The sequence below is a fragment of the Micropterus dolomieu genome, linkage group LG08 (genome assembly GCF_021292245.1).
Source record: "Micropterus dolomieu isolate WLL.071019.BEF.003 ecotype Adirondacks linkage group LG08, ASM2129224v1, whole genome shotgun sequence".
Lineage (NCBI taxonomy): Eukaryota > Metazoa > Chordata > Actinopteri > Centrarchiformes > Centrarchidae > Micropterus > Micropterus dolomieu.
Genome location: NC_060157.1, coordinates 22,736,413 through 22,752,735, shown reverse-complemented (window position 1 = coordinate 22,752,735; position 16,323 = coordinate 22,736,413). Strand labels below are relative to the sequence as shown.

Below are 16,323 nucleotides of genomic sequence, written 5' to 3'. Positions count from 1 at the left end.
TACTTTCCCCGTGCTTTTGTAGGGCAGTGTGGTACACCCCATTGTGCTGACAGAAGCGCCCTGCAACCCGCTGCACTGTCGGCAGATGATGTCAGAGTTGCTTTTTGAGTGCTACTGCGTCCCGTATGTGTCCTACGGTGTGGACGGCTTGTACAGTTTCTACCACAATAACATTCGAAGGAGCCTCCAGCCACCACACACTGGCCTTGTTCTGTCCTCAGGATACCACTGTTCACACGTGCTGCCAGTTATCAACGGCAGGTGAGGATACACAGACTGCTTCTGTGTTCATTTTATATCATCTTACTTACTTTATTATTCTCTTAAGAAGTCCTTTACCTGTCTGTCCTCCTTTACTGACTCCCTTTAGTGCAGTAATACACACATCTTGCACAGTTTGTTCTGTACAGTCCAGTTTTGAGCCCAATATGGTTTTGATTCAAGGTTTGATGCAGTCAACTGTAAGCGTGTGAATGTGGCTGGCAGTCAGGCAGCGTCCTACCTGCAGCGCCTCCTCCAGCTGAAATACCCAGGTCACCTTGCTGCCATCACACTCAGCCGGGTGGAGGAACTTCTGCATGAACACAGTTACATTGCTGTGGATTATCATGAAGGTACAGCATGTCAGAGCAAATATACTGTCCATATATTGAAACACTTGGAGCTTCTTGGTTTACGATTCCCAAGTTGCAGCAGCAAATAACCATTTATGTAAGTAGTTAAAGGTCTCCCAAATGAATCTTAGTTAATAAACTGCTCACAGACATGTTCTGCTTGTTTCTGTTAGTACTAGACTGAAGGAGCTCGAAGGCAGCATGGAGATGCATGGACGCCTTATTGAACTTTATCTACTTTCCTTTCCATTTCTGTTGTGTTCTCTACAGAGCTGGAAAAGTGGCGCAGCCCAGAGTTTTATGAGCGGGAGGTTCACCGTATGCAGCTTCCCTTCTCAGGTAAGGTACCGGGCGGCTGTGTGAGTGTGGAGGAGAGGCAGGAGAGACGAGCTCAGCAGCTTCGGAGGCTTCAGGAGATCAACGCTCGCCGGCGGGAGGAGAAGCTGCTGCAGGACCAAGAGAGGCTGGACAGACTTATGGCAATACAGGCAAGGGACCTTTATTATCATTTACAGTTTTTTTTTTTTTTATGAAGCCATAACGGTTTTTCAAATAACATTTAAATGCTTAAAACTTAAGATTTAATATACTGTAGGATAGACCTTTTGACCCATTTACATCTGAGAAGGAAACACATTTTAAAAAGTCTGTTTTTTCTTCTAAGGATTTATTGTGTCCACTACAACAGTAACCATAAACATCCTCTAACTATACTTGATGTTTGATCTTTAGTTTGACTCTAAAACACAGCTGGCGTGTGCTGCACAGTGACCCTTGACTTTTGTGCGTACAGGAGCTGCTGGAAGATGGCCTGTTGGATCAGTTTCATAAGAGCCTGGTGGAGCTCAATATGGACTCTGCTGAGGAGCTGCAGTCGTACATCAACAAACTGCAGCTGGCTGTGGAGCAGGGCAGACAGAAGCTGCTGCACAGTGACGTAGCAGAGGGAAAGACGGAGGTGGGTGCTACTCCACCAAATCACAGAAAAGCTTTGTCCACCTTTTAGGCTCTGTCTGGCAAAATGCAACACAAATAGATACTGTTATTTTTTGAGTAGTTTAAAATAGGTTACCCAAAGAAAATATATATGAAATATATGTATAGCTTGAGTGGATAGCAGTGTTATATAAGCAGTGTTTCTAGGTATGTACAGTATCACTTGGCTGTAATCTAGGCATGCAAATGCTTCGGTTGCCAACAGTAGTAGGGAAGCAAAGTGGTCAAACTACACTGTATTTTCAACAAAAGTGATTGCAGCAGCTGAGAAACTAAGCAGCCACTGAGCTGAGGTCGCATTCAAATGTACCGGTAATTAATTAGGTCTACATGCCATTACCGTGAATTTGCTATGGGGCTTTACGGGGTCCGTCCTTGTTTGCTGCAGTCGATGTGCTGCAGCTGACATGATGCCTGAGGCTGTTCTGTTGCTCTCTGCCAGGTGTCTGAGCTGGAGCAGCCGATGGACGAGGGAGACGGAGTGGCACTGATGGATCCTGACTTCCCTGAGGACACGCTGCCAGAAAAATCTGCTAATGTGGTTCAGGTAGTGGCACAGAGACACTGGAACTTTCAGACATATATTAGATCCTCATTAATGCTGTGCAGGCTATTATCTGCCAGTTCAATATGTGGCAGAGTGTGTAAGAAAACTTTCTGTATTAGTAATGAAGCTAGCTAACTTTGCTCATAAGCGGAACCGTTTGGTGTCAGTGAAAATGAACTTAGATCTGGTCTCTAGCCCATGTTCAACATGGCAGAGTACCACCAGCTGTTTGTAGGGACGGAGCGTCTGCGGTGTCCAGAGATCCTGTTCCAGCCCTCGCCGACTGGAGAGGAACAGATGGGACTAATGGAGACACTGCAGTATGTCCTGGCCAGGTAAAGATACAAATCCTGCATATACATTGTGTTCATGTAAACACATAGGCATACGCAAATGAAATCACACAAACACACACGTGGATCCTATTATAATTAATCACCCAAATACTGCATTTTAGCATCTTTCATATTACATTTTTTATTATGTTAGAAAATGATATGTGAAACTAACAATGTCTTTCTTATGTCTATACTACACACAGGTACACCCCAGAGCAGCAGGAGGCGCTTGTGAGCAACGTGTTTCTTACAGGAGGGAACATGCAGTACCCTGGGATGAAGGAGAGAGTGGAGAGGGAACTGCTGGCTATGAGGCCCTTCCAGTCACACTTCAAGGTACAAGGCCCTACAAACCCACTGATCATTATACATTATACGCTGTTCTGAATCATATCCATGTATAAAGAATGAGAGAGAAACACAAATAACAAAATAAATAACAAATAAATAACAAAAGAATTGAAATTCAAAACATAAAGTAAATTTAGGGAAACCAGTTTCCCTGCCCAAATACTTTTCAGATTGGTTCAGATAATCCAGAAGTAATCTTCTTGTAATGACACTTGAACTCTAACTGACTCCTTCCCAGGTGACAATGGCGTCGCAGCCAGCTCTGGACTCCTGGTATGGGGCAAGAGACTGGGCCTTGGAGCATCCACCTGGAGGAGTGGGAGGAGCGACAGAGGGATGGATCAGCAGAAGGGACTACGAGGAGAAAGGAGGCGAGTACCTGAGCGAGCACTGCACCTCTAATGTCTCCATTCCCATGAAAATCGCCAAACCGGTCCGCCCCACCGAGCCCTCTGGTACCACACTGACATCAACTGGAGCTTCTGCTGCCATCACCGCGGTTACGCCTGCCCCGGCTCCCTCCTATTCTACTGTTGCTGCTGATGTTTCCATTGTTACCTCCTAAACTTGTATCTTCATTCAGACCTCTTGTATTCACATGCTGAGTTTTTGGTCTCTTGTAAAGTTGTAAACTGTTTTGGATCATTAATTTTGTTTTATTTTCATTGTGCTCGGCGAAACCACAAGAGACCATTCATATTGAATGGTCCTCAAAGTAATGATCTTAAAAGGTCTAGTTTGAATGTTTCATGTATTACTATGTAAATATAAGTTGTTTGTGTGTTTTTAATATATATCTATATATTTTCACTGTGAAACAGTTGTTTGCCTTTTGATTCAATGAGGTTAAGAAGAAAGTAACAGCAGTTTGATGCTTCTGGTTACAGATGAACAGACATTTTGATCAGTACCATCCTTTTTTCTTTTTCATCACTACAGTGCATATAAAAACCAAAATAAAGGGTTGGTTCTCTCAGATTACACACACATACAAATAAACTTACCTATAGTCGTATCTATCAATGCATAAAGTTTTGGTTTAATCGTCTCCTAGGTTTTATCTGTGCAAATATTTGCCGGCGTACAAACACAATGGAGGTGAAAAGAATGTTGTTTGTGTGTATTTGCTATTTTTGCTTGATTAATGACTAAATGGACCATTATCAGAATTGTGTATAATTGGTTTTCTGATCAACTCATCCGTCTACTGCCTGGAAGATTAGACATTCATCTAAAAAAAATGACTGTCAATGATATAAATGATCATTTCAGTACTACTTTGGATAATTCAAAGAACACGCTGTCAGCTACGGAATATTTCCTCTGTAGCTCTAAATCTAGACAGACAAAACCAAAAATATTTGCATAGATGGATAAAACTAGAGGTACATGAGAAAACTTAAATTTGGGTGAACTGACCCTTAAAATGCAACATATGTATTGTGTATATACTGTGTATATAATTAGGATTTGTAATACAGTTGTGTACCACTAGATGGCTCAGATGAACACATAATCTAGTTGGTCAGTTTTCAACCTCGAACTTTCAACTGATCTACTAGTTTTAGTTATCACCGTATAACAGATCTATTATACAAAATAAGTAGGCTGACTTCTGTAATAGTCATTTCTTGTAGATTCTCTTAAAGCCAAGCGTTTCACATGTCATGTGTCCGCCAGCTTTAAGAAGAGACACATTCTCGCTGTAGGTTTCCATTAATGCTAAAGCTGAAGTGGTTTTCTGTGAATGCCGGTTCAACAAACTGTCCTTTGTGTTCAGGCTACTAATCTACAAACCCACAGTTTAATCTGTCTAATATTCACAAGAACATGTGACAGCATGACAATCTTTGAAACTAGATACTAGATGTAATAATGAGGAGTCCTGGGCTCTCTCGCTCATTGAATTTCTAATCACTCTCACTGAAGAACTGGCAGGTGTCTTGCAGGTGTTTTACTGTATTGTTCTGTTCTTTGTTGGTTCACATTATTTACCCAGCAGACCTCTGTGTTCTAATACTATTATACGGTATTAAACGGTGCCACAGCTCAAGGTTCAAACTCTCAGCCAGATTGTTCTGTTTATCCTCAAGCAGCAGTAATACACACACACACACACACACACACACACACACACACACACACACACACACACACACACACACACACACACACACACACACACACACACACACACACACAGTGGTTTCCACAACAGGGCAGAGCAGGGCTAATTAGAGCCAAAACAGGCCTGTGACTGCAGGGTGATTGGCTCAAATTTAACAAGAGGGAGTAAAAGGGAAAAACAAGTAAATAGGATTTATTTCTATGGTTACGCTACATTTCTTAATGAATGAACTGCAGGTGCAACTCAAAAAATGTATTATGGATGTTTTCTATCTTTTCATTTCCGTACGATAGTCATCGTGTTTGTCTAATGGGGATGCCGTTGTGTGGCTTTTGGTTTGTTTTACAACATAAATAAGCAGGTAAGTAATCTTCAAACGCTTACAGCTCTGAGTCTGAGAAAGACAAATTTGATATTTACAATATTCTGTGATTATGATCATATCAATAGTGGCCTTGTTCTTCTGAGCCCTTCAGTACATGTCATAACTTAAATTCAGTAACAAAAAACAGGATGGTCATGGTGGCCATATTTGTCCATGTTCATACCTTACCTTACTTGCTTACCTCTACCATCCATTTTTCTCTGTGTGTGTCACCTCCTTACCAGATGTCAGTGATGTACAAGTCAAATTTACTGCTAGGACCAATAAACGTCATCATTAGATGGGGTTTCTAAATAAATTCCTTCCAGCTCAAGGGATACTGTAGGCGCACCATGCAGATCTTCTGTATTTTTAAACAAGTCTGGACTGTGTGTGCCATAGTGTTGACTAGTGTCCAATTAGGAGGATTTATCTTTGAGCTCCGGTGTTGCAGGTCAGCAGGAACACCAAGCAGGGCTGAGCCCATGTTTCACATTCCTGTGTTGGAGGGGAGGAGAAAATAAGAAGCCAGAGTTGGCAGTATCACAGATGCACAATGAGGTTTTTTAACAGTTGAACTGTCTTATTTTATATTATTGTTCCTATGTGAAACTTGAGCATTTCACAAATTTTCAATTATTCTGGGAGCAACAACATGATCCACTTGTTTTTTTCCGTCTACAGAGACATCTTGACGGTTACAGAGTTTAAAATAGCCAGTTGGCAGCATGCCCTGTTGGCATAGTTACATAAGGTGAACACCAAGTTGAAATCCAATAGAACCTTTGTTGCAGACAATCCTGCTATTTCTGTTTTGACTCTCTTCACTCCACACAGGGGCAAAACATTTGCAGACTGCCATAGATTGCTTGTGTTCGGGGGTGGAAAGCATGTTAGGGCCTGTCATGTCCTCGTTGCTAGGGACTCTAGTTGGTTGGGACACCTGCACAGTGGGGAGTGGAAATGGGATTATACCTTGAACCTGCTATGCACGGTGGAGCTCATCGCATATGAAAATGTGTGCAAACATTTTTGAACAAAGTGTTTGGGGGTAATTTATTGCTTTCTTTTTTTTCTTTTTTGTGCTTTTGCCGTTTGGTAATGCAGCTTAAATCCAGCAGTAATGGAAGACGTACTCATTTACTTAAAGTGTAAAAGTAGCAATATCACCCTACACATAAAAATACTACAGATACTACAAATAAATAAATACTGTCAAATGATTGTAGTAGAGTAAAAAGTAGTATTTCACTATAAAGAAGCACAAAATTAAAATACTTAACCTCAAAAGTGTACTTTATTACAGTACTTTTACAGACATCTGCAGTCAAACTGATTTTTTTCTTAGATCCAAGACACAACCAAATTCACATCATGCTCTTAAAGAATTCCATGTTTGATTTTTTCTGTTTGCTGCAGCTTAAAAAATTAACAAATAATCACAGCTGTAAAATTACTTAAATGTCTTTAACATAATCCTTATATTGATTTATGTAATTCATCACACTGATATTGGGTGGTACGGTGGTGCGGTGGTTAGCACTGTCGCCTCAGAGCAAGAAGGTCGTGGGTTCTGTGTGGAGTTTGCATGTTCTCCCCATGTCTGTGTGGGTTCTCTCCTGCAGACATGTGGACTAGGTTGATTGGTGACCCTAAATTGTCCTTAGGTGTGAGTGTGTGGCCCTGTGATGGACTGGCAACCTGTCCAGGTGTGGCCCTGTGATGGACTGGCAACCTGTCCAGGGTGTACCCCACCTTTCTTCTGTCCAACCTGAGGAAACTTACTTACTCTCGGCATTATAAGCTGAATGATCCGAGCAGACCTAACATTTCCTGCCTGGACAGAGAACATGGCCAGTTTGTGAGAAGCTGCGGTCTCTGCATCATTAATGGCCAATCATTATTTATTTGGTAGTGATTCATGTATTGTTAACACAGATTCCTGTTAAAGGGATATTCCACTCAAAATGTTCTCTTTTTGAGTATAAAACATTCTGTTATCTTGAAAAGTGGCCATAAAATGTTTATAATTTCCACTCAGCTTATATTCACATCACTGACAAAGGATTCCAATAGTGAGTGGTTTACACTGTGGAAACATGTTGAACCATTTCTGCAGCATAAGACGCTTCTCTGTCCACCAATATGTGTGTCTGAGGAAAGACACAGACACAGTGACTTTATCAATATGTTGATTTGATGATTTATTTTGAACATAATGGGCACTTGGTTTGACAGGGAAAGTTGAATCTGTTGCAGGAGCAGGTTAAGAAGTGTCTGTGGATGCTTTAATACTTTTCTACCAAAGTCAAAACCTTCGCTTTTGGACATTTTAAGTGACAGCAAACTTTTCTGAGCCACCATTCAAACCTACAAGGGGTACAGTAACAGCTTCATAATGAAAAGGCACACACGCACACACACACACACACACACACACACACAGTACCTCTTCATGTAATGAGTACCATTAATACCCACGGACACACATGCATGCGTGCACACACGCACACACACATCCTTGTATCACCATCTTTGTCGGTACCTGTCACTGACACAATGCATTCGCTAGCCTCTTAATCCTAAAACTAAGTCTTAACCTTCAAACAGCCCTGTACACTTGTGGGGTTCTTATTTTGGTCCCCACAAAGCTGTTGGACCTAACAAGTATAATAGGCTCCCAGTTTTTGGACCACACAAATATGGTAAAACAAGTCCCCTCAACACACACAGCTTTTGACAGGTTGATAGAACTATGGCTCTGTCTCACACTGGGATTCATTACTGTCTGCAGACACCTCGTCTGAGGCTGATGGGTCTCTGCTGCTATGAAAAACCGCCTAGCTCCAGTTTTGCAAATAATCGTTATTTTTATTTAAACTAAAGGTTGATGCTTTCCATAATATCTCATGTAGATTTCAGTCCAGTTTTTCCCCCCAACCACATAAGAGCTGAATGCTGAAGATGTGTTTTTCCTCATGTGAACTTAACTGTCCTGCTTTTTTATTTGAGGACAGACGTGCGGTACCTAGGAGGTAATGAAACGTCTGTGGAGTTGACAGTGGAGGACTCTTGTTCCAAATTGAATTGTAGTTGTTTTAACTTCTAATTAAACTGGAGTGCCATGAATCAGAGACACAAGCCCATTAAACAGACTGGGAGGTTTTGTTTCAATAACATGAAGCACTATGTTTTTATGTGAACATGAAGACAATTGGAAACCGGTGTGTTTCTTTTGTCAGTATTAAGCAGAAGAATTACAAAACACAACAGAAAATCTTTTGTAACAGAATGACCTTTGTTGTTTTAAAGTTTTATTTTTGGTGTTGAACCCTGTATGAAGCACATGCTGTAAATTTTTCCTTTAATTAACAACATTTCAGCTGCAAATAAGAAATCTTCAATCATGGTCAACGAGCTGAGTTGCCATGTTTCTAAACTCATTCACTGTGCTGAATGGCCTGAAAAGGGACAAACATGTTGATTGTGGTGCATAATTATGTTTTGGACTGTCCCTGGCTTTGGTTGCCTGGATAAAAAGCCAGGATAAGTGTTTTTGAAGCAGAAGCACCATGAATGCATAATTTATCAGCAACAAACTTCTGTACAAGTTTGTGTATATTTTCTTCTTCTGGTATCATTCAACATCTTTTGCTTTATTGTTTTCTTACCAATACTTTACTGAACATTTGGTTAACTTCATTATTTAGAAATAAAGTACGCTCACACAAAAATTTATGACTGTCTTTAATTGCAGCACCATTTCAACCTATAAGAGCTTGTTTCCCGTGTGTGGTTCTTCTCTTTCTGTTTTCAGTTTGTTCTGTTGTGGCAGCTGTCAACTGAATGGTGTTTTTTCTAGATTTGTGCTGTGTGCATCTTTACTGATGTGCTTTGGACAGCTAAAGAAGTCCATAGACATAGATATTCCCCAGTGGCCTTTAAAAGGACACAGTGTTTGTATGCTTTTCCATTTCCTCCAGTCAGCTCCCAAAGGACTGAAAAGTCTTCAAACTGCAGTGAAGGAAATGAGGGAGAAAAGGCATCTGTGCTGTCTGCAGGAGATTACGCAACTTCTTCTGATTGAACATCCTGATATGAGGATCAAATGTCTCTGGCATGGATATTTAATGAACAATCAAAAGGGTGAAACATTATAGGTAGAATACAAACTTTTACATGGTGTCCAGCACAGTGTAATCACCCCAACAAGGGAGCAAAAGTAGCTGTAATTGGATGTAAATGACCTCCTTCTCCTCCTCCTCCCCTCCTCCCCCCACATGCAGGGAGCAACAGGTCTAAATCCCATCTGTGCACGACTGTTCAGAGCTGGTTGTTGATAACAAGGGTCTGAAACACTGACTCTGAATGTTTTTTTCATGCATTGTTCTTAAATTTCTATAAACTGGAGCAATGATTTTTCGGACAGCAGCAGAGCATGCTAAGAAGCACCCTGGAGTGAGTAATGTTTATTTATTATTTTTTCAAGTGTACCTAAAGTTTACTGAGATTAGCAACAAAATGTTTGCATGGTTAATTTTTCGTAACTTGAAATCACAGAGCGCCAACTTAAATAATTCACGTCAAAATGATGTTTCACCAGATGGAATCAGCATTTGGACAGCTCCATTGTTTGTGATAGTATGTCAGATATACTGTAAAAAGAAATCCTACAATGTTAATTTTTCTTATTTTTCCGTGTGCGTATTTATTCTGCAAATCAACACTGTCATATATAAGACAAAGAAACTGAATCTAATGCATAGGCTATAGCTGTCGCTGAAGCTAATTTGCAGCCCCCATCCCTTAGGAAGGCTTTTAAATTAATTTCAGGTTTGTGTGTTTTTAAAGGCTACTAACTCACAGTATAATGTATTTCTGTTTCCTATCACATTAATATAGTATCATATCCTATTACAATGCATGGTTTACAATATATCTCTAAGAAGATATTGCACTGTGATTTTCAAGTGAGTCAAAGCAGGAGATGTGATTTGACATCTAATTATCTAATCTTAATCTTTCTTCTATTCTTCTGATCAAATCGATTCTTTAATTGAGTAGGTTAAGTTGCTCCAGTGGCTTATTATTTAAATTCAAGCCAAAGTTTAAGAACACATCCGAGACCTTTACTAACCTCCTAAATTTAAATGGACACAATCTAAGTGTTTAGGAAATGATGGGATAAAATCATTTAAAAAAAGAGTTGTCTCTACAGGGAACAGGATTATTTTTGTACTTTTAACCAGTTCTGCTGTCAGAGTGAAGTGACAGAGTTTTAACTTCTTGTCTTCAGCCTCCCAGGAGAGAGAGGGAGCGAAAGAGTGAGAGAGAAAGAGAGAGAGAGAGAGAAACTAGAAACTGCAGGGAGGAAATCCCTATGAGACTCTACTAGAGCTCCTTGATATGGTCTATCATCCTGATGGACAGACAGGCTGAGAGACAGACAGCAAGAGAGAGAGAAGCTGCAGGGAGCAAATCCCTGCCTGTGAGGCTCTACAAGACTCCTTGATCAAGTCACAACAGTCAGACAGACAGAGAGAAAGAGACAGGCTGTTCGAGAGAGTCAGAAAGTTTAAAGAAAGACAGACAAAGGAACAGATAGTCAGACAGACAGACAGACAGAGATGGAGAGAATCTATTAAACAACATTGAGACAGAGAGACAGATGGAGAGTCAATCAGACTGACTGAGGTGTCCAAAATTGCCTCCCACTCAAAATATAGTCCCACTTGTCCCCTATAAAATTGACTTGGATAAATGCAAAATGAAACGTTTACAATGAATGATCACTAATCAAGTGCTTACCACTATTATGCATCTTGAAGACAGAAGTGAAAGCAGATTGGTGCTACATTTATAATATTTTTTGGACTTTTCTCTAACCCTTGCCTTCTTTGTGAAACATTTGCTGATTTTACCTTTTTGGGCCTTAAACCCCTATTTAAGTGAAACCATCTGAGATGTTTAGAGAAGAAATGGCTTTGGTGGAACTGCTAACAACTCACAGACATTGAAAATGTTAAAATGTGTTGTATTCTATAAGCTTAGCATATATTTTTTAATGTGAAATCTTCATCTGAAAAGTAACTGGTAACTACTGCTGTTAGATATCTTTAGTAGAGTAAAAAGTACAGTATGTTCCCATAGGTGTCATTTACACTGAGGACGCTGGAGACATGTCCACACCACTTTTTGAAATGGCTGATTTGGTCCCCACCACTTTTTTGAAGCTTAATGTGTTAAAAAGCATTCTGAAATATAGCTTGCAGTTAAATAACAAATGAAAATGCCTTTAAAAAGGTTTATTTGCACATTAACAAAAAACATGAAATCCAATTAAAATATAGAAGAAACAAATGTGCATTGTTCAAAAAACTAACTTATGCTTAAAAAAACAAGCTATTGATTATAAAATGACCCAAAAACGTGCAAGCAGCAATCAGTAACTATAACAACTTCTTGACACAGTTTCTTTTTGGCCAAATTTTCTGTTCTGTCCCTTTGAACACAAGGAGGGAAGACTAAATCATGCCAACATATGTTTTTGCCTCAGCAAGGATAATATTAAATAAGAATAGTTGATCTACAGGAGAAACAGATCTGAAAGCAACACAGAATGACTGAGAGCTGCACTGACTTATAATCTATTATGTTTTAGAAATGTCACATTCTGCCTGAATTTTGTGTTTCCTTTTACATAAATAAAAACATTTCCACCATAACTTGGGTTTCACCAGAATGCAGGAAATTAAGTGTTTAATGATCGAAATTTCCTGGGGGAGGTCCCCACAGACCCCCTACTCATATATCTCGCCATTGAGGATATTTTTAAATGTGTTCTTAAGTCCAGTACTTGAGTTAATGTACTTAGTTTCCACCACTGCCTTACACACACACACACACACACACACACACACACACACCACATACTGTGTGTCAGCCAGTTCATCGGGATGACAGAGGGTGACTGAGTAAAAGCGGGCCAGCAGTTAATCCTCAGAGCTCTTGTTGGTCAGCTGCTCAAACCAACATTGTTACAGTAACTGTCATCTGCAGACAGGAAGTGTCAAATGAAGAATGCCCTACAGCAAATCTCAACTACTTTAGCAAAGACATTTTCTACTTGATGAAAACCTTGTCGAGAATAATTTAAAATCCCTTGGTGTAAATTTGGAATGACTTCATATTTTCCCTTCGGTGATGGTTGGCATATGATTCAGAGGAGAGTTTCTCACAGTTGAATAGTAGGTTGATTTTGAAAAATGCTGCATGTGCCCTTTTTTAATTCAAGAATGTGCTTTATATTTGCATATTCAAGATGTTCAGCTAATATAGTGTCAGGTGTCATGAGGTTGAAGCTGACTTTGGCTGATGCAATTTAGAAAAGAGTTACTGTTTTCCATCAGGATAACACCTGCTTAACATACTGCATAATGGCTTATTTTCCAACAGACAATACTTTGGTTTTTCTGACCAGCAAATCAAACTTTTCTAAATTTCTACAAGTGTGAATGTGGTGCACCTTAAACTCCTCATACTTTACTTTCCATGAGGACGTGGACACAGCTTTGCAGTGAGCTAAACAGACTTCCAGTAAAGGCTGAAGACAGTGTATTGCCTTTGAAGACTTTACTGGAACATGTGACACTGTAAAAACAGTATTTGGACAACAAATGTAAAGAAGTAATTACAAATCAACAAAAATGACGAGATACAGCGAAACCACTTAAGCTAACTTGCTGTTTTCCTCTGCTCCCTGCTAGCTAGCTTGATGTGATGTGAGGTACTTAATTTAAAACATTTACAGAATAATAAGTCAGTACACACAGTGATACTGAAATACATTTACTGCTAACACTTACTTCTTCTGTACAATAAGTCAGAATTTGAACACTGGCTATATTTGGGATGTGACTCTTAGCCAGAGGTGAGACACAGCTGTCTGTTCCCTCTGTTCCTGTGGGCTTCAATACTGCAAGCAATGTCATCCATCAAAGAGATGTGTTGCCACTGACAGTTACAGTAACATTTCTAAAACTGAACATTATCTGTATTTACACTATGCATAATCGAATCGCACCAGTCTAGTAAAGTGATCCAAGGTGATACTGTGTTGGAGTTCATATCATGAAAAATTCAGGTTGTGTAGTCATTTATGCAAAATGACACCATACCAAATTCAGAAATAACAGATCAACTATCTAATATTAAATAGTATAAGATTTAAGAATCTTACTTATCTGATTATCTCTGTCTGTCTTCAGCTCATCCCCCAGTTCTTCTTCATCTGTCTGGGAATGGGTGGGGCATCTCTGTACCTGATCCGGTTGGCCAGAGGACCCCATGTTACGTAAGGACTTTCATATTTCACCATGTCCTAAGCTAATATAATAATGTTAGTATAAATATTAGTATAAATATATATATATATATATATATATATGTGTGTGTGTGTGTGTGTGTGTTTCCCTGGTTTAGATATCTTTAGTTTGGTTTTCATATTGTTTAGGAACAATTTCAAACAATTTTGACCCCCCCAATGTCCCCCATACAGGATGGTCACAGGACGGAGTACACCAAATATAACGTGATTACGATGTATAAAGAAAATTATGGATGCTGGACTAATTAAGCTGGTTAGACTTAATTCCTCTTATAATTTCATCCCGAAATGAAGATTTACAACATTTTAACAAGACAAGTGGAGGGCAGATCAATACTTTTTACAGTCTAAATCAGCAGAGGGATTTGTTTTATTATTAATTACTGACAACAAGGATCCCTGCTTGCTTTAATTTCCACCTCAAACTGCCTCTCCTCCTGCGTCCTCTCCTCCTGCTGCTATCCAAACTGTTGATTTACCCTTAATAGTATGCCAGTGACAGCAGACACAGCTCAGAGCTTTTAACAAGAGCTCCCGGAATGGGGCACTGTCTTGTCTCTTTACACATCTTTCATCATCTCTTTGCAGCAGTGATTGTTTACATGCTTGATTATATTATAAGAAAGAGTGTCCTGGTGGTGGCCCAGTTTGCTTAAAGCATGTACTGCATGCTGCGTGTGAATCTGATCCTCAATTTTTGTGTGCCTTTGCTTTAATTCTAGTTAATTTTTATTGTCTGTAATCTATCAAAGCGGAGATGAGGTATCAGATAATTTGTGAATGAATTTTGTGCCGTTCTGAAATGAGAGCTTTGTTCATGTGCATGAGATTCCCAAAACATTATCTCAATTCTGCCTGCATCTGTTTGTGTGTTTAGCTGGAACAAGACCAATAACCCTGAGCCATGGAATAAACTTGACCCTACATATCAGTACAAGGTAAAACAGCATACTACGCATACAAGTAGTCAATGTGAGGAAACTGGGATGACATTCTAATTGTAATTTGATTCATCCATCTTTGTTTGCATGTGAGATTAGATTTTCCTCAGTTTGATTTTCTTTTTCTTCCCTAGTTTGTCGCCATCAGCACAGACTACAAAAACCTGAAGAAGGAGGGGCCTGAGTTCTGAATCTTTTGTTATTCTCCAGACAGATTTGATTTGATACATACATTTGATTGATTGATATAAAAATATATTCCAAAACCTGCAGTTGAAATGGAGGCAAGTAGCTGCCAGGAAAATAGGGAAAACTACACCCAAAAATCTAAAACTGGGTGGCATGTACCAAAAAATGGTATTAATGTAAAATAGATATGATTTGTATTTAAGGAGCTAAACCCTGCAGACACTCTGTATGCTGCTTTAAGGTTTTGTTTTCCATGTCTGAGGGTTAAAATTAACAAAATTTCCTCTTTGTTTTCCCATACATTCTACAAATGAAGCTTTAACTATGCTAACTTCTGATAAAATCTCATTTGCTTGCTGCAGTGCATTGATGGTCAAATGAATGTGACTTGTCTGCATGTGTTTCTTCATAACTGGCACATGATTGTATGGTTTAGCAGCCACTAAATTCAGCAATCATTGTGTAAGTTATGAAAAGGCAGAGATTTTTAATCTGTGCTGGATTCTTTCAATAAAAAAACGGTTGTGTCTGGTTCGTGTTCAGATAAGAGAGTGTTTGTTGCCCATCTGCACCGTGACTTTCACACCTGCATGGAACTTAGTCAGATACAGATCTTTTTCCACATCCCAGATACAAATACATAATTAGTAACGCTGATGGAACAGGTCCATCTGTTGGCAGAGCAGCTGTCAGTTTGCAGCCGGATCGGTGTTCCTGAGACCACATTTAGTAGTGCGTTTGTGTGTGTGTGTGTGTGTGTGAGTGTGTGTATTCCTATGTGTGTCAACAGTGTTTGTGACAGCAGCAGAGTCTTTGATCAGCTACAGCAGTGGCAGGATGCTGAGCAGTCCCCAAGCATGGCGTTGATGTATGATAGCGGAGCACAGTGGGGGCACACACACACACACACACACACACACGCACACACACACACACACACACAAACAGTGGTTGATGATTTACTTTTTAAGTCTGTGGATTGAAACAACAAACAGTTCATGAATAAAGATTTTAAAGCAATCTAATCTCAGTAATAGACACTGCTTTCTAGGATGATGTTGGCCTCACACTCAACTCTTCTTCCTCCATTCTTGCTTTATTCTTCTAAAGTTGATACTCCAAGGAGCAAAGAAAGTGTTACCATGAATACACTTTAAGGGCAGTAATGTTACAATATAAAATACATTCGTGGGAACTCTCTGGAGACCACAGGGTTTGTCAATCCCTAACTTGTAACTGGATGTTTTCCTTTGTTATACCCTCTTGTCATATGAAATACTGACACACAGTTTTTATCCTTTCCTTATTACCTATTCCACAGTAACAACGTTGCTACTAATGAAGGGCAAATGAAAAACACACCCATGAATTCGTACAGGTTCTTGGCTTTGTTCAGTGAAGGTGAGTCTTCTTTTTCATGCTCTTTCAAAACCTCAGACCTCCCTTTTGGCTCTCTGCGCTCTGAGCTC

At 39.7% G+C, this 16,323-nt stretch overlaps 2 protein-coding genes across 2 annotated transcripts in view; both read left to right on the top strand.

Annotated features, from left to right (window-relative positions):
• Window positions 1-4,913, top strand: part of actr5 (actin related protein 5) — an 8,750-nt gene extending 3,837 nt beyond the window's left edge. The window contains exons 5-9 of the mRNA XM_046057632.1: window positions 1,408-1,572; window positions 2,053-2,157; window positions 2,353-2,492; window positions 2,699-2,831; window positions 3,085-4,913. Coding sequence (XP_045913588.1) covers window positions 1,408-1,572; window positions 2,053-2,157; window positions 2,353-2,492; window positions 2,699-2,831; window positions 3,085-3,411 — 870 coding nt within the window. The 3' untranslated portion in view covers window positions 3,412-4,913. The remainder of the gene's footprint in view (window positions 1-1,407; window positions 1,573-2,052; window positions 2,158-2,352; window positions 2,493-2,698; window positions 2,832-3,084) is intronic.
• A 4,635-nt stretch (window positions 4,914-9,548) lies between these two features.
• Window positions 9,549-15,385, top strand: LOC123975173 (NADH dehydrogenase [ubiquinone] 1 alpha subcomplex subunit 4-like 2). Its single transcript, XM_046056402.1, has 4 exons — window positions 9,549-9,796; window positions 13,606-13,691; window positions 14,602-14,662; window positions 14,800-15,385. The coding sequence occupies exons 1-4, from the start codon at window positions 9,752-9,754 to the stop codon at window positions 14,854-14,856; spliced, it is 249 nt and encodes an 82-aa protein (XP_045912358.1). The 5' UTR covers window positions 9,549-9,751; the 3' UTR covers window positions 14,857-15,385.
• The last annotated feature ends 938 nt before the right edge of the window (window positions 15,386-16,323 follow it).